Here is a 22,752-nt window from a genome sequence, read left to right as displayed (position 1 = left end):
TCAACAGTTTAAAGCTTCTGCTCTCCGCACTCCACACGCACACACACTCTCTCTCTCGCTCTCGATCCTACTCATCATCGCCACCGTTTCCACTACGCAATCGGCTTTATCTACCTCGCCATGTTACCTAATAATCTCTGCGTTGCGGCTGCTTCGATCTTTATATCGTTCCCTCCTTTTTGCTTTGCCCACAGGCTTCTCCCCCTCGACTCTTCTCCGCTTTATCACGAGCAGTGCCCGAAGCGGAAAAGAAGGCAGCACTACCGCCAGATAAAGTTAGGGTTCGTCAGATTCCCGTGCATTATTTTACAATTCTTTCTCTGTTTTATTATAGCGTTTCGTAGGTGGAACATCGGATTTGCTTGTCGGTTTCGCCCGAAGCACCTCCCTTTTCTCCCTGCGTTCTCTCTGCGTTCTCCTTCCCTGGCCAGGAGGCGCCGGCCGGGCTGGAGGAGACGGCTAGATTCGCGCGCGATGAGCTGGAAGAATAGAAAAGAGCCATTTGATTGGATTGATGGGGGAAAATCGGTTTTTGCGTGGGACCGGAGTGGGTTTTCCCTTTTACTCTGCTGATGGAAGTGATTATGGGAGCACAGAGGTGATGAGATAATAGTTAAGCTAGAGATATGCTTGAATCCCCCAAAAAAGGGAGTAGCCATTATGATGGGCGAGATGCGATTTGAGTATGTTCGGCTGAAGGGGAGTAGAAGGAAATGTTCCTGTTTTTGTAAGGCGATGGTTCTCGGCATCTTTTAGCAACCCGATCAGATGGGAGATTTTGCATCATGTTTTCTGCTGGTTTTGTTCGATTGATAGGATATTACTATTATGGCTTTAATGGGCGGCTTAGGCTTGTTCAAGCAAGGGTGGAAATGGATACAATCCCAGAAGCGGGCTTTTGTGAGTGTCCGAGTTGCTGTGATCTGCGTTGGAGAGAAACTGGTCCTTGTTATCGACCGCCACTGGCCATTGGTTTACAGCTGGTGCATGGTTGCTGGAATGCTTCTTTTTAGGTTTATGTTGCAATGGAAAGATTGCGTTGTGGGAGGTTTGCGGTCCATGTTTACCTTAGGTTCAGCAGCTCTATTCGTCATCTTGTGGAGTTGCTTTCTTGGATTGACTTCAACAACCTCTCTTGTCTGCGTGCTTCTAAGTCTGGTTTGTTCTCGATCTTGATATGACTTTCTGCAATTGCAAGGTCTTCTCTTTGTTGGAATCGTCTTTCACAGATTCTGCTTGGAAGAGCTAGTTAGGTGATACGTTTTGGGTTTTTGAATTTGATCACATCACGTATCATTATCTCTCTCATTTTCCCAACGTACCTCTTATAATGAATAACGCTTTCTTGGCTAATCCATTGCTTTTGTTTCTGTTGATGATTTTTATATGTTATCAGCAAAATGTTAGTATACCTTAACATAATCAACTGTCTACTAAAATTGTATATGTAGTTTCCCCTTTTATAAATTGCTTCCCACTCTATAAATTGCCTTTCATGATTGTGTCAGTAAAAATTGTATGTTTAAATTTTAAACATTATACCCAATATTCTGGATTCTAATTACCACCCTTATGAATCACATAGTTTTGATAACCATGATTGAGATGATATAAATGCATTGAAAGTACTTTATTAAACTTCTTGACTTCTTGCTAAAAGATTTTAAATACTGTATTTTCTTCTGGGTTCCTTTTATATCTCCTTTGCCTCTTTTCTGCACTGGGCCTTCAATTATGCACCCAAATCCAATTCTCATGCTTGTGCTGACAGTGTGGTGGAGTTTGATCTACAGGCTTGGAAGTGAAATTGTTGAGAACAAAGTACACTTTTGTAGTTTATTAGTTATAGGAGAATCCAACTTTGTTATTAACTTATGATGTCAATTGGAAACAGCTTAGTGTCTTACTGGAACTGTTGCTGGCTACACTTGTCCTTTCCTGCTCAAATAACAATGTATGCAAGAAGATGTCACAGTGAGCAGTAATGGTTATGGTTATCTAATTGATTTTTCTCATTCATGGTAAAGTTTGGCACAACTATTTGCTTTTTATCTAGTATCAGTTTGTGACTCATGGTCTTATATGCTGCTACTTCTTCACGGCACTTCATTGCCTGTTGCTTTTGTTTTGTGCTTCACATTACATTAACAGTGAACTTCATTTCCTATGCATTTCTTGAGTTCATCTAAGAACTTCTGTATTTAATGCTTTCTTCGAAAGTATTTACTCTCACTTGTGTTATAGTCTGCCATTTGGAGAGTAGTGATTCAATGAAGACATCATCTATCTGAGAAGAACACAAGTTGTTGGATTTGAAATAAATCCAATGTGTCATGCTAACTTTACACATACATGTCTTGTAACAGGGAGCTGCTGCCACAGCCGTTCACTATTTGGGCTTCACACCTGGACTTCTTATGATTGGACTTTATGGTATTCTGATTATGTGGATATATGGCTACTTTTGGATAACAGCAATGCTATTTATAGCAGGAGGTACACAGAAAGATCTATTCAAATTTGCATCGACTTGTTTCTAGATCTCTCAGCTAGTGGACTTGTTTCATGTGCAGGTTATATGTTCTCTCTTAACCATGCACGGTTCTTGATCTTAATGGCAACTGCATATGCTGTTTATTGTATCAATACACGTGATGGGTTGCATGGAGTTTTTCTGTTGTTAAATCTATCATTCATTTCCAATGATATATTGAATAAGTTACTTCAAGTATACGATGATACTAGTGAAGGCATACATGTTGGAGAGCAAAAGGAATGGGAACAGTTTAAGGAAGACTTTTCTGTTGACAGTGAATGTTCTCCTCCGACTGAAGATGCTGAAGAAGTAGTATCTTCTCTATCATCTTGTACAACACCCAAGGCATCATATCTTACAGGTATTCATAAGGATGCTTCCTCTAGCAAGGTTGTCATAGCAGAATCTACTTCATTGGTTGAGATGAAAAGGATAATGAACAGCTCAAACCATTATGAAATCCTGGGCTTCCTTAGGAATAAGATTGTTGACCCTCAGATATTGAAGAAGGAATACCATAAAAAGGTGTGCAACTAGGAAATTTTAAGCATCAAAATGATCCTTCAGTTAAATCAACCTGTACTTGATGCATAATACATCACAAGTTAACTGGTGTCTTTGGATTCCTAGGTGTTACTTGTTCATCCTGACAAAAATATGGGAAGTCCATTAGCGTGTGAATCATTTAAAAGGCTTCAGGGCGCCTATGAGGTAAATATTATTACAAAAAAATATTATTTTCTTGGTTTACTGAGTGAAATACTGTAGAAAAACAATAATTCAGTTGTTTTGGTAATAGTTTGGAACTAACAAGCAAACAATTTCAGATTCTTTCAGATTTGACAAAGAAGAAAAACTATGATGAACAATTGAGAAAAGAAGAATGTGGGAGAGTTTCTCAGAGATCTTCTGTTGCCTCTCAGAAGGTATAATATAAAATACATGGCACAACTTTGTGAATGTTTGAATTTCAAACCTTTAAACTTCTTCTAATGAAATACGTGATATGTCAGCCCATGTTTTATGCAATTTTAATGCTAAAATATTTGTTTTGTGATAAATGTTTGTTATGATTTTGAATCTAGATAACCTGACAGTTTTGCTTGGAGACTACCTGTAAGGTTGGTCTCCTTATGTGGTTCAGAAAGTTCTGCAACTGCCCAGTTGTTGCATCTAGTTGCCTTGGCATGGACTGGACACCCATTCAAGAGTGTCGCAACTCGCCACCATACTGAGTGCCTTTTGTAAATGTTCTCAAATTCTAACATGACATTTATTGATTGACCAAGTGACCTGTTGCTGATGCATGATCATTTGGTTTAAATTAGAATTTCTTAAGTTCTCTTCTATTGTAATGTATTTTGTCATAGTGCTTCAAAAAGAGATTTTTGAGGTTGCACTTCTTTAGTGCATTTGAATCGTATTTCAAAACTCAAATCTTATGGGAATCAGTTAAAAGTTGCATTATGTATATGTGTGTGTGTGTGTGTGTGTGTGTTATCAATGCTAGATTGATATAATTAAACATTTTGCCTTTCGAAAGCTGATTCATGTACATGAAGATAAGGTTTGCCTTACTAGTTCAAACTGACATGTTGATTGGTCGACGGCACGATATGTGCCACCTCATACCGGTATGCCAAGTGTCGGCATGATGGGGCATGTCGACGACACAAAAAAAGGGGCTAAACATTGCTCCAAAATTCTTGAAAATAGAAAAAAAAAACAGATTAGAATTTTTTAAGTTGGAAACTAATGTAAATTTAGTTTAATTTCAACAAAAATATTCTAAATTAGGGAAGAATAGTGACACAGATCTTTTTCGAGCTTTGAGGAACAACTTCCTTCCGTTGATATTAAATTATATAGAAAGAAATGATTTGATTTATTAGATTTTGAGTGAAAATTTAAGACTGAAATAAATGAAGAAATAAATAGATCAATTGATGGATATACCTGGTTCTACCACTAAAAAACAATGGGACTCCACGAGTGGTGGATCAAGATCTTCGATCCTATGTATATGTATATCAATATGATATGTTTGGCAAGACCCAATCCTGAAATTGATCTCACGACATGGTATATTGATACATTGTATGCCATTGGTGTATCAATGGGATGATGATTATAGTCTGATTATCTTGAACTACATGTTCGAAGCGGCTCCTGAGGTAAGTACGATTGTGGTATGAATTGGTGTGAAGGTTGGAGAATGTCTACTTTCGCCATTGATCATATGCTTTGTATTATAAGATCGATCATCGTATTGCTGCTCAAAGAAGATTAATCAACTATCACTGTATTGATGTTGGCCATAAGATTCTTTGTAATACAATGGCTGGGAATACGACAAGCTTCGTTCTGTGTTTATGTCGTGTAGGCTCTGTCACATCTGATCAAAATCATCCAATGTCTTTTCCTTACCCTTTCGTGTATAAACTTGATCAGTATCTCGACGAGCTTCATGATCTGAATTTTGAGTGGTATACATAAAATACTGCTCATAAATCAAGAAAAATCTTTGCAATACATGCTTTTGATTATAGTGTTCTTCCTCTAACTAGTGTTAATCTTCCCAAATTAACCTTCCAAACTTGATTTAATCTACAAATTGCAACTTTGTTGAGTTTAAAAGAATGTAAATGCGAGAATGAAAGAAAGATATGAGAGAGTAGAATAGTTTAAGTGAGCATAAGGGGTGTGAATGAGGGGGTATAAAGGGTTTAAAAACCCTTATATCTAGTTCAAACAATTAAGTGAACCATTTGAATTCAACAAATCCTAGCCTTTCATCGGTAACGATCGAAATCCAACCGTTACCGACTGGTACAAGTCGATAATAGCCAGATTTCAATCATTCCACCTAGTACAGATCTCGTATTACTCGATATAGGGTCCCCTGTTATGGGCTGCCCATTACAGGGAGGTTTGCGTGCCTGTCCCTTGTCGGACCGGTATGTACCACTCGGTACAAGGTGGCACGATGAACCTTATTGAAGTATTGCCCTTTAATTATGTTTCAGTTTGTTGTGTGCTTATTTATTGCCATAACTTTTCATTTTGGCATGCGACTTTGGATGATTATCTTACTCTATGTACATTCAAACTAGTTATTCTTTGAGATCTGAAGACTAAGTTAAGCATCTGATTATGTTACAATACAGGGAGGAGTGGAGTACTGTTCTGAAGAATCTAGACGTATTGAGTGCACGAAGTGTGGAAATTCTCATATATGGATATGTACTAACAGAAGTAAAGGCAGGGCAAGGTGGTGTCAGGTGAGAGACTAATCTGAAATTTTACATGTTCATGTCATCATATATGACAAGAGCTATGTGATTTTTGGAGACTAATTATGATAGTATGTTTCAATAGAATTGCTCACAGTATCATCAAGCCAAAGATGGAGATGGGTGGGTAGAAAGCGGGTGCTCGCCAGTTATAATCAGACATCGGAAGGTTCTTTTTCTTTTCATGTTCAAGCACATATAAACTTTTCTCTTCCAACTTCTCAGTTTGTTTTATTGTCTCAGTCTTGGTTACCTTCTTAATGCTAGCTTAAGTATTATTAATTTTGCTTACATTTCAAACTGTGGATTCTTTAGTTTTTTTTTCAAGTTACATCTATAATTTATAACAAATACTGAAGCTATTTGCGTTGACTATGTTTCTACATATGCATGGTTGTGGGATCTGATCTCATACTGAATCAAAGTTCTTCTTTTCAACTGTGGAATATAATTAGAAATTAGCCAAGGATAGTTCTAGTGGCATTGTAGCTATTTGATGTGGGATAAGTTCATGACAAGTATGGAAAGTATATCTTTTTTTCTTTGAAAATAGAGGAACGGAAAGAGAGAGGAAGCAAAAGATAGTAATCAGAAACGATAATTGAAAAAAATATATCGGATTCACTCTGGCTCAATGACTAACTACCAGGCATGCATACCTTACATCTTCACACGTCTATACATGGATAATAGAATCACATCATTGACAACTAAGATGTGACCTCACACTACTCACTTGATTTTTGGGAAAATAACTTCAATTCATTCAATTTTCTGATCTTCAATTACAATCATTTCTCGGATCCACTGACGGGAGTCTTATGTACTGCAAGAGTTAATGTTGCATCTATGATGCTAGTTCCATCAGCTATTTGTGTATATTTCCAATTTAGTGTGTTATTAAGAGTTTTGTTTCAGAAACTGATTGGTGCAGGTGGTACTCTGGTTTCAGTTGTTTCTGACATACTGAACATACTACTAAACCTATTTTTTAACCCTTCTTCATGTGAAGAAGGGGACATTTGTTGCTATCCCTGTTGTTTTTAGGTATTCTTAATTATGGTAAGAATAACAGGGCATGTTATTCTTGACCATTAGGTCTAATATTGACTTTATTATTATATTTTGTAAATCCTTTTTTTTAGGTGGATATACCACGAGCTTTTGTATGCGCAGAGAGCAAGATATTTGATGTGTCTGAATGGGCAATTTGTCAGGTCAGCATCTGACTGTTTAATTATCTTGTTTCATTTCTTTGTAATATTTATTGTCGTAAAATTTGGAAACCTGCTGATGCTTAAATTAATAGTTCCCTTTGCAAATCCATGTACCATTTGGAATTGGCTTTGTTCTATAACTTTGTCATTTCATGTAAATCTATCAGATGAACAAATAGAGAGCTGGATCAAACAGTTCAAAGTTTATGCAACTTTCTATTATAACTCAAATAATGTTTTTATGCAAGATTTAGCCTCAACTGAACTATAATCTTGTAATATTTTGAGAAATTCTAGTTCATGTTTTCAAATTTCAGTGGTTTCATATGAGACCTGATTGATCACTGGAGATTATTTCTCGTGCATATTTTGGTTTCATTTAGCCTTCTACCAGATTATCATTATTTGGGCTGCTCTTCTTTTTGTGTTCAACTTATTTTTTCTATTTTGTTGAGAGGATCAGTGATTGTTCGATCTAACAAGTGACATGGCAATAGGAGTATTTTCTGACTACATACTGAGTTTGATGTAGAAGGCTGACCACAGACACAATAACTCTTAACCCAATTTTCTTGTAGTGAATGTACAAGCGCTCTAGGAGCACCTATTGGCAACCTTTACACTTCTAGACAAGATACTCTTGGACCTTCAACCTGTTGTTATGTGCTCCACATTAGAAATATGTGAACCTTTATAAAAGAATCTGTCTTAATTCAAGAACATGGATACCATTTCTATCTCCAGCATCCACACTTGCTATCGGAGGAACATGTAGTGGCCTCAATCTTCTGTCTATCTTCTATCACCCACTTCTTATGATGTCTGTCTATTTTCCTTAAGAAACAACTTCAATTTTCTAAGTGACTGTAACTAATACACATCGTAGCTGCTCCTTTTTCTGCATGTTATACTCATTACCTAATATGACCCAGTGATTGCAGCATGTTTAACAGATGGGTATTGTGTTTATAACTATTGCTTTCTATTGCTTCCAATGGTTTTTACTATGGATTAGAAAATATAGTCTGCTTTTTGTTACATATGCACTAGGATTCTAAGGTTTTTTGTTAAGCCTTAGAACTCTTGTCCTGTGTACAAGATTAAACGAGTGAGGCAGAATTTAAATTGTCTTTCCACAAACCTGGGCAGTCAGAAATTTAATCTTATTAGCCATATGTTGCATGCTATTCTCTTTATGATAGAATTAAGAAGTTTGTGTATAACCATGGCATGGATTTTAGTTCCCATGTAAAGGATCAGTGAGAGGTTAGAGTGCTGCCGAAGAAGAAGCCTGTGGTAAATTGATTATTTCTTGAACATTTATGCAAAGAATTCATCAGCAACCGTCACAATCCATCGTGCATGTTGATTGCAGTTTTCACTAGCAGAGGTTGTAGTTATCTGGAATAAAAGAAATTATGATAATCTTTTCTATGGTAAATGGTAAATTGCTATGAGATGTTAGTTGTACTCCAACAAAAGCAACATTGTTGGTCTTCATTTCCTAGAGTTATGCTGGAAATTAGGATGTGCACCTTGCCAGTTGTTATGGTTTCCGGTATGTGTAGCTTATTCTGAGGGCATCTTCAACTTCTTATGTCATGTTTAATTGATCAACTGGTAGAATTGTACAATCCTGTCTTCTAGCTCTCATGTCGATGATTGTGTAATGAATTAAAAAAACTTTAACACAAATCATCAATAAATTGGAAATAGTTGTTGACTTTGCCAATCTGCTGTATGCAGGGAATGGCATGCAGGCCTAACACCCACGGGCCAAGCTTCCATGTGAACATGATTGGCTTGGAGAGGACTGGGCTGCGATCTAATCCCTCCAGATATCCTTGGGGACTGGATGCTGAGATGATTGTTGAGGATGATGAGTTTGAGTTATGGCTAAAGCAGGCTTTGGCATCTGGCATTTTCTCTGAGAGTCCAAAGCGCAGAAAAAGCTGGCCATTCAAATTTAACCAGAAAGGTATGAAACCATGGCGAAAATCACCATAAATGAAGATAATTAGGTCTAAAAGGCTCTTTCATTGGAGAAATGGCATGTGTCATCAATGTTTGAACAGAAGAAAGGGATAGAAGGAATGACATGGGTGTCGTTCTGAGCAATGCTGACTTTTTTGGAAACCAGTGGAAAAGAAACAAGAAAGAAAGTGGTGGCATTAAATAGATTGCTGACATTTGAACCTAGAGGGGTAGTCCATGGTTGTATGACTTGTGCAGAAGACCAAAATGGAGCTGTACCATTTTCACTCTCTTGCTTAGTCCTGGCTCAGGCTTTGCACCGGCTTGTCTTCAATCTCTGTCATGAGATCTAAATGTGAAAAAAACTGGAAGGATACACTTCGTTTAGCAGTTGCAAGCCTGCAAGAAGTTGAGGATCGACACAGCATATTGAGCAAACAAAAAGAGATACATTTCCTATATGTTTATGGAAAGATAAATAGTAAAAAGCCTCAGTGGGATAATATGTGAATAGATCAGATGCATGTTTCAAGGTAGAAGTGTCTTTCCATATTTTGGTAGACACCTGTGAAGAAATATTGGTGATTGATGCATTGAGCATTCTCTCATTCTCTGTATGTAACAACTACAACAAAGACACTGTCGCAACTACGATCTATGGCTTCTTTTGCATCACAAGGTCTTCATTTTAGTCTTCTTTTTGAGCAAGCATCTTTGCTTAAACATAGAGGTGATTAGTTTCATGGTGTTATTCTGAACCAGCTCAAAATGCTGTCCACCGATGTACTTTTGCTTAGAATTCAGGTCGTATTAACTGTGTTTACGACAGATGATAACTGTAGTAGTGGTCGATCTATCCACCGCCGCTGATAGATCTATGTTTAGTAACTACATTTTCAATAGGACCTGTAGGGCCTTTGTTTGATGAAAATATTCTGAAAATGGAGTTGAATTTAGCTGAAGGTGAACCTCCAAATGTAAAGTATTGCCCCCCTTTTGCAGATTGATGGGAAGAGTAACTTCTAATGGCTGTTCTTTTCTTGAAAGAACTGGGAACTTTGCAATTGTTTCTGCAATGGGATCCCTTTTGTGGCAGACTTTGAGCAATTCATATTGTTAACTAAAGAAATGTCATTAGAGTTTTATCTCCATCAATTGACCATTGTCATAAAGGCATTGAAGTAAATTGATATGACTTTCAAAAACATTGAAAAAGCATGATGTCAAATAATTTATGAAAATAATAAACAATATTTTAGATATTTGATATTTTCTAATTAATGTTAATCATGATTTTGGGTTTATTGGACAACTGACAACAGAAGTGACATAATTGTATATATAATATGGTCCTTAAATTCTATACAACTCATCTCACATCTGATAATTAATTAACAGGATAAATAAAAATAATATTAAGTTAATAAAAAGATCATCTTAATCTTATTGATTATGAAGGATAAACATTAAATTTATTTTTGGAAGTTGATGTTATTTTCCAACAAAAAGATGGTATGGATAAAGCTTTAAAAATTAACACACTTTCATACTAATTATTATCAACTTAATAAAAACTTCATCCTAAATGTAAGCTATTGATTATGAAATATAAATGCTAATTTCATTTACAGAAAAAGCTGGAAATTGTATACTAAAGAATATGAACATAAATAAAAAAACTTCAATTTTTATCTTTTTTATTATAGAAGATAAATGTTAATCTCATTTATAGAAGTTGAGATTGTTTCCAACAAAAAGATGGCTTCAGAACTTTTGAGAGACAGAAGTCCAAAACAGCATCACTGTGGTCATCACACATCAGTACAGTATTTATGGCCTTACATGCAACAATGGTCTGTCTTCTTTGGCTCAAAAGGAAATAAAGATTGCCTGCTTCCCTGGTTGGAATTGTGCCTCATGTCATGTGCTTTTTGTCCTTTCTTCAGATCTTTACAGCAAGCATTCCATTGGCAATCCCTCAGCTTTTGCATAATTAAAAGAAGCACCACCTTTCTGCTAGCTTTATTTAAAGAGGGTTTTGTATTTGTATCCTTCAACAGTTTGGAAATAGCACCTTTGCTCTGTCTCTCTTTATATATATATATATATATATATATATATATATATATATATCCTACTAGGATAAGCATGATCCAATAAACTCAGGTTAAAACCTGAGGAATAAATATAAAAATAATTTAAGATAATAATATATACAATAATTTTGAAAAAAGTAACATCAATTGAAACTTTAGCATCATTGTCTTCATAAAGCACTGATGGAATTTAACTACAATAGAACACACACATATATACATATATATATATATATATATATATATATATATATATATCCTTTTTTTGTTAATGATGTCACATGTAACAAAAGAAAGGGCTGGGACATCATGAATGGCATACTGAGCTTAGGTGTGCTGGCTTGGGATTGTGATTTAGTTCATGTTCAATAATTGGAAGAGGTAAATCCATCACATTTGGAAACATCAAAGTGATGGTTTATTCCTCTATCAGTAATGAGGACATTCCATACACATATTACTTTATTTCTTTGTCCATCACTTCCTGCTTTATTTGCTTGGTTTTCATCCTTGGCTTTGGAGAACTACTCCCATTGAACCTTTTACCAATAAGCTGATAATAAATAGTTACCTCGCCTTTTTGTTGTTGGTCAAGGAGTCCTATCTATGCTTCTTGAATATAAAATGTAAAGGGAAGTATAAAATTATTCCTGGTTCTTGGAAGGTAAAAACAGATTTTTTTTATGGTGGAAGTGAGCTCTTAGAAATCAGAGAAGAAATGAATAAATTACATTCTTCAATCTTTTTATTGTCTTGTTGACAACAGAAATATATAATTGTCAGTCAAGACCTTTTGATTAAAAAGAAAGGAAAAACTATGGAGTGGTGTGGTGGGGAAGCAATAGGAAGCATCATGGAACACTCAAGTGGCCTTTGAAATCCATTTCTATGCATTCTTTATTTAGAAAAACAAATCATATAAATGTTTATTATTACTATTATATTTGTTGAAAAGGATGATGAGTTGAGGCACCAAAATATCCATGCTATTATTTTATATAAGCAGCTGTCTTAGGATACCTCAAAAAATTTGAAGCATACTGTTCATTTGTATGCATGCCATTAATTTTCCTTTAGTTGTACTGCAAAAGCATGATATATCACACTGTCACCTAAGATTTCAGCAAATCTGCTCTCCTACCATTGCAGAATTCCATTCACTGAGGGCCACACATTCCACCATAAAAGAGTACTTAATTCTGTCAATAACTTGTGTGATAAGATCATTGTTGTACTGCTGTTCTTCTTCAGGACAGAAGGTGACCTGATCTGATGAGCAAACTCACAGTTGCCATTCTTCTCTTCCCCAAACTGCTACTCCAACAAAGTAGAAACATCAGTCTGCATGCAGATGCAGACACCCTGTGTCTGCCATGCCTGACCTGTTGCTACAACCAATCATGGCATCAAAAGAGGACACTGAACACATGTATGATTCCAAAGAAACCATCTGATGGCATTGTCTACTCTCCTTGCAACCTTTTGCCATCACAGGAAGCATGGAATCATCCAAACCACAATGGATTGTCCACCACTTTTCCACCTAAAAAGTAAGCCTCTGTAGGTCCCTTTTTTTTTTTTTTTTGTGCTTGTGACTGTCTCTTTTGGTCCTGCAACTTTTACCTGTTCCCATGATCAAGGTTGGTTTACTTGGTAAACCCAATCCTTCTTACTATCCAGCAGCATCAGGTGATCTGTGGAAACAAGTGGATTTCAATGACATCTTTGGGCTGTTCATGTTGCGTCATAAATTTAGCTTTTCATTCAGTGCCTCCATGCCAAGATAATTTCATTACATCTTTGGGCTGTTGATGATGCATCATAAATTTAGCTTTTCATTCAATGCCTTCTTGCCAAGATAATTTCATCTTACATTCCCATCTTGATTTATATTTATTCCACTCCTAACACTTCAAGTATGATCATTTAGAGAGCCAATTATAGATTACTAATTAATTTCTTTTAGCATCATAATTTATATATTTTCAAAAATTATATTAAGATATTTATATTTGTAAAACTAGAATATTTAATCATGTTTATTTGTTATCGATTTTATTGATAAAAATATTATAGAAATTATCAGTAAGCACTTACCACTGAATACGTACGATATTTTTTGTTAGTAGACTGGACTCAAGTGAAGAGAAATAAGATTGAATGTTTTATTAATCACAGAAAATAATATGTTATTTTTTCCTTTTAGATGTGCTCGAACAATAATTAATTTGATTTACAATAAGATATTAGGATGTGCACATCAAATCAAAATAATTATTTTTCTCAATAGTTCAGTTATTTTTATCAAAAAAAAAAGAAAAGCTATAGTAAATCAAACCAACACAATAATAAATTTTTTTTCTCAGTTGATAATGTTAAATCTGTGAAATTGAATATCATTAATCAACTTAATTACATTAGAAAAGAAGAAAGATAGCTTCAAATTCTTTTCTTCTTGATCTGAACTTACATGTCCACTAACATGAAAAGAGAACTCACAGCTGGCTGCATAATAGAGAGAGAAGAAAGTTGACTGTGATCTCCATCAAATGATCTTTTTCATCCATAGATTGTGCTGTTGTTAGTGTAGCATCGTCAGCTGCAATAACTACTAATTGCTGATCCCAACACCGTCATCGCTTGTTACCATCAGAAGTAATACTTCCCTTCTCTCTCTAAATGACTTCTTCTAATAGTTACTTTGTGCTTCCAACCGCTCTGTGCCTTTCGACTTGCTTCGACTGCCTTCTCCTTCCGTGCCGACGACTTCTCGGTTTCTTCTCGATCTCCGTGTTGGTCTGCCGCTTTTCTTTGTCCTCTCCCCCTTCACTCCTGTCGCCTTCCTTCTTCCTTTCTTAACCCTAAATCCGGACGCGCGTACGAGCAGGAAAGGCCGACAAAGATCCCTCCTTTTTGGGCTCCGGAAGCGAAAAACTCCAGGTACTACTCCACCCGCCAGTATTTTTTGTTTTCCCTGCTTCTTCTGTTCGGCTTGACTTTGACTCAATTGGTGCTGATATTTGGGCGTTGAGCTTGTGGTTGTTGAGTCGTTCTTTGCTTCTTAGTTGCGAAGTCGATACTTTTTGGATGATGGGGGGTATTTGGATACGGTGATTCCTCAGATTACGTTGGTCTCTTTTGGGATTTGGTTTGCTTTGTTTTCGTAAATTGTTATAAGAGTCGGACCGATTTTGAAATTTTGGAGTTTTAATTTGGCTCTTTTTGTTGAAATTTTGCATCAAGATTTTGTTTCTATCCATTTGTGTTTGGTCCACGTTAACGGAATCTGGATTACCAATGATTTTTGTTACTTTTCTCTTGGATAATTCCTACTCGTTTCCCTAAGCGAAGGTGAAACTTCTGATTTGGGATGTTCGGTGGTGCATTTAGTTTACGGATTAGAGTTATCGTTTCCGGATTGGTTTTAGTTTCTTTATGTTTCATTTTCAGTTTTTCTTTGAATCCAAACCAGAACAGTGATTGATGTGTCATTGTTTCTTGAACTCTTCTCGTCTCATTTCTTTTCTACTGAGCCTATTTGAGCTCAGCTCCCACGCTTTCGAGCATTTCACACATTCACTACCTGAACGCCTATCGAGTCGCCAATTACATAATTGCGTCAGAAACACAATACTAACCTCTTTCCAGCTTGGAACAGGGGTGTTGGCTATCCATCTTTGCTCAGCCATTGCTTTTAGTACTTAAAAATTAATATTTTGCTGCCATAAAATTCTTTGGGGAACTTGAAACTAAAAGCAATGCTTTCAAAGAAATGAGTTTGTTTTTGGACAAGGGAAAAATGGTGAATATTGAGCTTTGGAATTTCGAAATTAGACATTCGTTTATTGAATTTCACTAACTTTCTTGAATCCGGTATAGTTGCAGAGAATCATTGACAATTTTGTTTCTATTCTTTTTCCAATATGTTGGGTTTTCTGGGGCAGACTTTTTTTTTTGGTTTTGTTTTGGATCTTTCAGAGTTCTAATTTAGTTTTAAACATTCACAGATAAAAATGCAGGCTGAAACGGAGAATTTTCCCGTCTTGGATGAAAAGATTGGTGTGCCAGTTATGGAGAACATGCTATCAAGTAGTAGTTTCAAAGGAAGTGATCATGTTGGTGATGACTCCGCATCATACGAAAAATTTATTCTAGATATGGATTCCTACTGGGACGAGCTCAATGACCGTTTGAGTTTATCAAGAATGGTGAATGATACAGTCATTAAAGGAATGGTAAGTGCTATCGTCGAGGAGGCTGCCGAGAAAATTGCTTCGAAGGAAGCAGAAATTGCGGTTTTGAATGAGAAGTTGATGTCTTGTAAGTCTCATGTTGCTGCAGGTCAAAATTTAGAGATAACATCAAGTCAATCTTTGATGATGGAGGCAGAAATTGATGAGAGAAGATTGGAGTCATGTAAGAGCTGTTTAAGTTCTTGTGGAGACTGCAAATGTGTCAATAATGTAAGCAGGCTAAGGATTATGGTGGAAAATCAGATTCAGTGGTTGAAGAATGATCTTCAACATCTAAAGAGCTTGGATAATGTGAGTAGAGAAGGCATTGATCCATGCAACATATTGCATGAAACAAAAGCTATTAAGAAATTGCTAGAAGTAGATCAAAAAGTTGATGTTCTGAAAGACATATTAGGTTTAGTATTCAAAGAAATTTGTGTGATGACCTGCTCAAAGAAGGTTGTGTCAAGTGAGCTTCAATGGGAGCATGAGCTTCAAAGAGAAATCAATACTATTGTGCTTCAGGATTATGTTCGAGGCCTTCAGGATGAATATGAAACAATGTTGTATCACCAAACTGTCTTTATTAAGAATTCAAACAAGAATTGGCAGAAAAAGGCTACTGAGCTTAAGGCGATGCGTGATGAACTCCATGCTATCATGGAGGAAGTGAATTATCATGAGAATTTTGAAGAATGGACTGTTACGAAAAGGAAAGACCATTTTCCTGCGAAAGTATTAGGAAATCATAACTTTCCATCTCAACCTGAGGAAAATGAAACAATGATGATGGAAAAATCTGGGGATTCTGGAGAGAACATGTTAGACTTTGCTCATCTGAATCACATGAATAAGGAGGAACTGCTATTTTACTTTAAAACTGAAATGACCAAGATGAGGAGAAGACATGACTCAGCATTGCTAGAGAAGACGGAGGAGTTGTTTAGGCTTAAGAGGGAGTTCCTCAAGGAAAGGGGGTCATCAGTTTTAAGGAAAGATAAGGAGCTCGAACATTTAAGGGAAAAGGTACCAGGATTCATTTTGAAGTTGGATGAAATCCTCGTGGAGAAGGAAACATTACTTGAACTGTATAATCATGATGATGAGTTGCAGAGCTTTAAGGAGAAAAACTGTTCCCTGGTTTATGAAAATAAGCGAGTACGAAATTTGCTTATGGAGAAAACAAATGAGCTTAAGTGTCTCTCAGCACAGATCTCAGATGTAGCAAACCAGAAGGCGTTGCATTCATCTGCAGAGGCAAATTACTTGAATCAATTAAAAAAACTGACAAGTGTTATTGAAGATGTAAAGACAGAAACTAATTTTAGAGATCAACTATGTAATATTATTTTGAGAGGGCTGATTGATGAGCACAGATGCATAATGCAAGATATTGAGATCAAGATCAAATTGCTTATGAAGATTAATACCACTATATTTAGAGGGGTGATTTGCGATGCTATCACTTGTATGAATCCGATGATATCAAAATATTCTAAAGAAAAGTTGTCTCTTGAAGCATTGCTTTTGCAAAAGGAGAATGCATTAAGGTCGGAAATTGAAGAGAACTGCAAGTTGAAGCAGGATGTGGTCTCATTATCATCATCAATGAAAGAAGAGGAAAACTTAAATAAGTCTTTTGAAGCAACACTTTTAGAAAAGGAGAATGCTTTGAGGTTGGAAATTGAGAAAAACAGCAAGTTGAAGCAGGTCATAGCATCAATTTCATCATCACTGGAAGAAAAGGAAAAGTTGGCCTCAGAGTCTGGATCAACATTAATGCAACAAAAGCAGCAGCTCGACATTGTTCACCGGGAACTTAACATGCTCAGAGATCATAAAAGCATGCAAGAAGAACAATTGTCAAGTTGTAAATTGGAATTAATTTCTTTGACGAGTAAATTAAACAAGACCCTACAGAAAAATCATTATTATGAACTTGAGTTGGATAAGCTCAATGAGAAACTTAAACTTGTGTCAGATGCATTAAAAGAAGAAGAAACACAGAAGACCATGCTTCTTGGTGTTCTTGAGGGAAAGGAAGGAGAACAAGTAAAACAGTTGAGATCTATCAGCGAGTCCATGATGGAATTATCTAAAGGCTTTGCAGATTTAGAAAGACATTTGATAGAGAGTTCTAAAAGAAATGAATCTAGGTGTGCGTTTCTCTCTATCTAAAAATGCTTTTTCAATTTTAAACACAAGACTTTTGTTTTACCTTTATTTTGACTAGATACTGTTCATCATTTGTTTTAGCACAATTTGAAATCTTAGATAGTGGTGCTATATCATCCACAAGATTAATTTATAAGCAGAAAGATAAGGGCAAGGGCAAGGGCAAGTTCCTTGTGGTTGTTCCTACCAACATATATTTCATGAACCATAATATGAAGTTGATAATTGATTCTAGTTTGCCAAATCTGAGACTTCAAAGTTCAAATGGCTCAGAATGGCAGTACAATGATGGCAATGGCATTGCACAATAACCATCGTGGTTGCACCCTCAACACTAGTCCTACATCAATAGCCACAGTTGCCATTCTCATCATACTATACCAACATAGTGGCTGACTTCAAAATTGAACTTGGTGAACAAGATCCCACAATTATTTCTAGTTTGATCCTATAGCTGCATACATATATGCAATATCAATTGCCACAAGAACAATATCATGCATGAACTTTTCGTATTGTAATATTGATCTTGACCAACTCACATTGTGGATCTAAACCCACCTTTTGATCCAACACGAAATTCTTTTCAGTTGTAGTAATCACTAATAAGTTATGACTTACATAGTTCTTAAATTCATATATTTAAGAGTTTTCAAGTATATATTTATACTGTCTGGGTAAGACATACATCATATGCTAACTTCATATATTTATATGGCTTTTCATGTATGTGTTTTTGCATGATTTTTAATTGGTCATCAAAACATGAAAAACTATTAATAGGGGTTATTGTAGCCCAGAACTTGTATCATCCAGTGTTGACTGGTACCATACAGTAACAACACATGTAAGAAACTGATTTCATACCAAGAGCAAAATATACTCCTTGGTCCATGTCCCACTCATCATCTGCATGCTAGGAACATAAGACTCCTGATTGTAAGTAGACACACTACCGTGCACCCCACCATTATACTTGTGGACTTCAAGAAAACTGAAATCAAATGGAGGTCTCGTCGTCATCCAATTAGCATTCGTCAATATATCCAATGGGTTAATTGAGTGTGACAAGTCACCTTTCGACTTGTAGTTCTGTAGGGATGATTGAGATCGACTTTCTATGCCACAATTAACTTGACCACATCCTAACATCTGGCTATGGTCCTCTTCTGACGATTGAAGTCACCACTCAGTTGCAACATTGCAATGAAATAATCAAGATAGATGATATGATTATGGTGTGTAGTAAATTTACATGAGCCATGTAATTAGGATCCGATGTCTCATTAATGTGATATTGAGATCAAGATGACTAGAATGTTCTAAAATGTAAATTGCATCTCATGCACACTGATGTGAATTCTAGCCCTGAAATTATTTAAGATGTTGATAAAGTGATGCTAACTAATGGTAAGTTAGCCTTAGCTATATGAGATCTTTACCAGCCAAATGGTAAGTCATGATATGAGATCTTTATCAGCCAAGCTAACTAGCACATTCAAAATGATACAATCTTTATATCTGCTGAAACACGTTTCTGTTCCTGCAGATTTGAGAGAATTGTTTCCAAATCTCTCCTCATTTCATGATCAATTTTCTATAATGCATAGAATGCTGCCCCAAAACAATTTGGACCAATGTGCTACATAAGCATCTTGGAGTGAGAAATTTTAAACCTTGGAAATGATGTCCTAGTTTGAAGTCGACTTCCAGCTATTCTCGTCATGTCTTTCTGCGTAGTTATTCTGGATTATAAATAGAAATCCTCTTGTCATTTACAGGTTGAAGGTACTGAGTCATCAATTGAATCCACTGGTGCAGCTGGCTAGCCAACAGAAGAAGAATTGTTTCTTGTACAAAAAAAAAATTGAAACTAGTTGGTCTAACCTCCAGAAGGCTGAAGCCGAGGTATGTATTTAAGAATTTTCTTCTGTTTATGTGTTATCAATTATTATTATTATTTGTTTAAGTCACCATAACAAACATCGTATCCCATGTTTTTGTGGTTGTTGCTGAATGGGGTTTGCCCCATTGGAGCCTGTAGCATTACATATTATATTATATATATAATATATCTTTGTATGTAACCACCTTCTTCTTATTTTATTTATTCTGTCCCAGGTCGATCTTCTGGGAGATGATGTTGAGGCACTTCTAGGGCTTCTTGGAAAGATATACTTAGCACTTGATCATTACTCTCCAGTATTGCAGCACTATCCAGGAGTAAGATAATTTTCTTGCTACTTAGTACTTACTATTATTGTGCAGACTTTGGTCATCAACTGCTGCTTGAAAAGATCAATATAGTGGATACTTGTGAAAATGAACTTCTCTCTTCTTAGTAGTTACTGACTTTGAGTTTATCTACAACAACTTTGACTTTTGTGGGCATTCTTGTCTACTTACTAAATGATGCTTTCTTGTCAAACTTTATCACAAATGAATTTCTCACTGTGTTTGGCTTATAGCACAAAATGATAAGCATGTTCCATCACAACTTTCATCTATAGTCTACAATTTAGAAAGCTTAATAGAATGCTTAATTCTTTATGTAATGAGAGTTCAAAGTACAGACCGAAAAAAGGAGATAATGGCAGTGATGGGTGTTCTTTCTTCTTTGTATTGCACATTGAAGAAACAGTTGATTTTTTATAATGAAAAGCTACTGTTTTGATGCATTGCAAGTAGATAAAAACCTCTGATGAAGTTTCAGTATCATAAAATCATAATCTGGTTGATATTAAGTAATATTGAGCCCATTTTCTGTTGGGCTTTAGTGTGTGTGTGCGTGTGTATATATATATATATATATATATATATATATATATATATATATATATATATATATATATATATATATATATGTGTGTGTGTGTGTGTGTGTGTGTACGTACGTATGTGTATACATACATACATATATATGTATGTTTGTTTGTTTGTATGTATGTATGTACACACAGTTGTACAGTTACTAAGTTTTATTTATTTATTATTTTATCTCAGTGATGGGTGGCAATTGTTGATTTCTCATTCTTGTGGAAATTTAATCCTAGTTAATAGGTATTGATCATTTGACACTTGATTGGCACATAATTTTCAGATTATCGCTTATCATGGGCTCCAGATATTCTCTATGTTGATTAAAAATGCATTGTTAAATTAACATTTAATGATAGATGACAAGCTCATAGGACAATCTAGTATATACTTTTCACTTTTCAGACTTAGCTTGTGTTCTGTTATTATAAAGTTGAATGTTCTATGATTGTTTTTGGGTTATTGCCTGGTTTAGTGGATGTAGTAGTTGCCAATTTAACCAGAATAGCAAGGTCATGGAATGGACGCCAGTGTTTTTTCTACCCATGTTCATTTGATTTCCAGCATTAAAGGTTTGGTGGACTTGCAAATTTTTCAGCAGAGAGGTGTAGTGACACAAAACGACTTATCACTAATGAAGTATGTGATTCGTTCCTAGCTGGAAATAGAATTCTTGGGCCTTGGAGCATGCTTGTTTAATAATCAAATCACCAGGAAGATCACCTTGATGAGTACAGGAACTTATGTGAGCTATGGAAATGTTTGTGACTTCTTATCCATATCCTTGCTATAAATTTGTTTTTGTCCGGTCAAACATATTTTCTAAGAAAAGTTTGATCATTGTGACTTATTTCAAAATTTCTAAAACCGATCTTTTATATATATGGTATCCTAGAGGGATTAAAAGTGACAGATGCCTGCTAATTTCTTAGTAGTATAGTACTTATTTCATTTCAACCATAATCCATGTGACCAATTATATTAGAAGTGTGTTCACCATGTCTCGAGTCTGATGCATCAGTCTTTTGCATTTATTGGTAATTCAATATAGCAAGGGAGCTCTGTTTGCTTGAAATGTATATTTTTTATGCAGATTGTACTGACTTAAAAATTATTCACATTATTGTTCATCTCATGCTGACAGGTAATGGAGATTCTAAAACTGGTTCAGAGAGAATTAAATGGAGAAATCAAGTAGGATTTTCTGAATTTATATTTGAAGTATACTACCATATCTATCTTTTTATATCAAATCTGGTGTTTTAGAGCATGGAGGGACTTGGGAGAGTGGATCAGATATAAAGTTTTATGGTATATACATAATTCAACCTTCTTCTTTGATTTTGTTTATGCATAAAATCTCTAGTCTTATGAGAACTTTTCTCCTTTCCATTATATCTAGGTTTCAACAGGACACTTGATGTTAGAAGTGTATCATGGTTTAGCTTGATGCAGTCATGGCCATGACAGAGGATACAAACCATCCCTGATCAAGCCAAGGGGCTCCTTTCTCGTGCATCTAGGTTTCAACAAGACATTTTTGCTGTTGCAGCTGTAGCATGGTTTGTTTAGCTTGATGCAGTCATCAGCATGACAGAGAGCGAAAAGTGCATCCTGGTTGCTTGTCGTAACCGATATCGAGTTGCAAAATCTTGAGGTGTTTTGGTCATACTATTTGTTCAATGCTGTCAAAGAAAAAGAATGCAACTGATCAAGTTGGTTTGGGTGCCCCAATGCAAGCTCGGCCAGGTCACATATACATGTTAGCATGCATTTTAGTTTTCCTTTCCTTTTCTTGCTTTGATCATTACATGTTCGACTCAACACCTTGTGTATATATCTCCCCTTCATTTATATATGATGACTCTTTCTAATGTTGATCATGTGGAAATGAAGCTATACTTGATGTCGGGAGAGCTACCATCTCTATAATCGGTGATGGACAAGAACACATCACATAAACCTCATTTGTTCTCTGTTTAAGCCTGGAGCTTTAAATCATTGCTAAGCTTAATATGTTTGGAGGTGTTTGCTGTAATCATTCTTCATGTTTAACCTTATGCTCAAGCGGTCCGCTTGCAGGCGGGGAAAATACGAGCCAAGTAGAGTGCTTTAAGATTCGGGGAAGGACACCTCTTATAAGATTGCCTAAGAGGAGGAGGAGAGCGAGACGGACACAGTGCTTTAAGATTCGGGGATGATACGTGTCCGTCAAGCACTGTGTCCGTCTCGCTCTCCACCCCTTAAGACACGCAAGGAATGTAATAAAGCAAAAAGATCACACAAAGACGGCCCTGTCAAGTATATTTCAATTACAAATTACAATAATTATAACAGCAATACTATCAATAAATCTCACCAGTTAAATGAGCGGTCCGATCTCATTCAGGATGCAGTCAGATGAGCCGT

The 22,752-nt window shown here is 35.9% G+C and overlaps 2 protein-coding genes across 7 annotated transcripts; both read left to right on the top strand.

Moving 5' to 3' along the window:
* The first annotated feature begins 48 nt into the window (after positions 1-48).
* Positions 49-9,982, top strand: LOC103997532 (uncharacterized). Of its 4 annotated transcripts, none has more exons than XM_009418777.3 (10): positions 49-275; positions 345-1,158; positions 2,367-2,496; positions 2,574-3,061; positions 3,167-3,247; positions 3,364-3,462; positions 5,704-5,817; positions 5,915-5,998; positions 6,975-7,046; positions 8,793-9,982. In XM_009418777.3, exons 2-10 carry the CDS (start codon positions 829-831, stop codon positions 9,051-9,053), a joined length of 1,659 nt encoding a protein of 552 aa, XP_009417052.2. In that variant the 5' UTR covers positions 49-275; positions 345-828; the 3' UTR covers positions 9,054-9,982. The 4 variants fall into 4 exon arrangements, with proteins under 4 accessions (XP_009417052.2, XP_009417054.2, XP_064981257.1 ...); XM_009418779.3 differs by having other exon boundaries at positions 49-281; XM_065125185.1 differs by lacking the exon at positions 345-1,158 and having other exon boundaries at positions 49-281.
* Positions 9,983-13,678: 3,696 nt separating this feature from the next.
* On the top strand, positions 13,679-22,217 carry LOC135622886 (WPP domain-associated protein-like). Of its 3 annotated transcripts, none has more exons than XM_065125182.1 (7): positions 13,679-14,056; positions 15,136-17,507; positions 19,308-19,434; positions 19,648-19,749; positions 21,488-21,537; positions 21,610-21,654; positions 21,746-22,217. In XM_065125182.1, the coding sequence occupies exons 2-7, from the start codon at positions 15,187-15,189 to the stop codon at positions 21,762-21,764; spliced, it is 2,664 nt and encodes an 887-aa protein (XP_064981254.1). In that variant the 5' UTR covers positions 13,679-14,056; positions 15,136-15,186; the 3' UTR covers positions 21,765-22,217. The 3 variants fall into 3 exon arrangements, with proteins under 3 accessions (XP_064981254.1, XP_064981253.1, XP_064981255.1); XM_065125181.1 differs by having other exon boundaries at positions 15,124-17,507; XM_065125183.1 differs by lacking the exon at positions 13,679-14,056 and having other exon boundaries at positions 15,220-15,351; positions 15,458-17,507.
* The last annotated feature ends 535 nt before the right edge of the window (positions 22,218-22,752 follow it).

The sequence above is a fragment of the Musa acuminata genome, chromosome BXJ2-9, assembly GCF_036884655.1.
Source record: "Musa acuminata AAA Group cultivar baxijiao chromosome BXJ2-9, Cavendish_Baxijiao_AAA, whole genome shotgun sequence".
Classification (NCBI taxonomy): domain Eukaryota; kingdom Viridiplantae; phylum Streptophyta; class Magnoliopsida; order Zingiberales; family Musaceae; genus Musa; species Musa acuminata.
The sequence above is the reverse complement of the archived record's forward strand: the minus strand, read 5'-3'. Positions and strand labels throughout refer to the sequence as shown.

Coding starts and splice junctions, on each gene's coding strand:
- LOC103997532 (XM_009418777.3), top strand. CDS start 829: ATGGCTTTAATGGGCGGCTTAGGCTTGTTCAAGCAAGGGTGGAAATGG. Junction 3,463..5,703: donor CTTCTGTTGCCTCTCAGAAG/GTATAATATAAA, acceptor GTTACAATACAG/GGAGGAGTGGAGTACTGTTC. Junction 5,999..6,974: donor TTATAATCAGACATCGGAAG/GTTCTTTTTCTT, acceptor CCTTTTTTTTAG/GTGGATATACCACGAGCTTT.
- LOC135622886 (XM_065125181.1), top strand. CDS start 15,130: ATGCAGGCTGAAACGGAGAATTTTCCCGTCTTGGATGAAAAGATTGGT. Junction 19,435..19,647: donor TCCAGAAGGCTGAAGCCGAG/GTATGTATTTAA, acceptor ATTCTGTCCCAG/GTCGATCTTCTGGGAGATGA. Junction 19,750..21,487: donor TATTGCAGCACTATCCAGGA/GTAAGATAATTT, acceptor TCATGCTGACAG/GTAATGGAGATTCTAAAACT.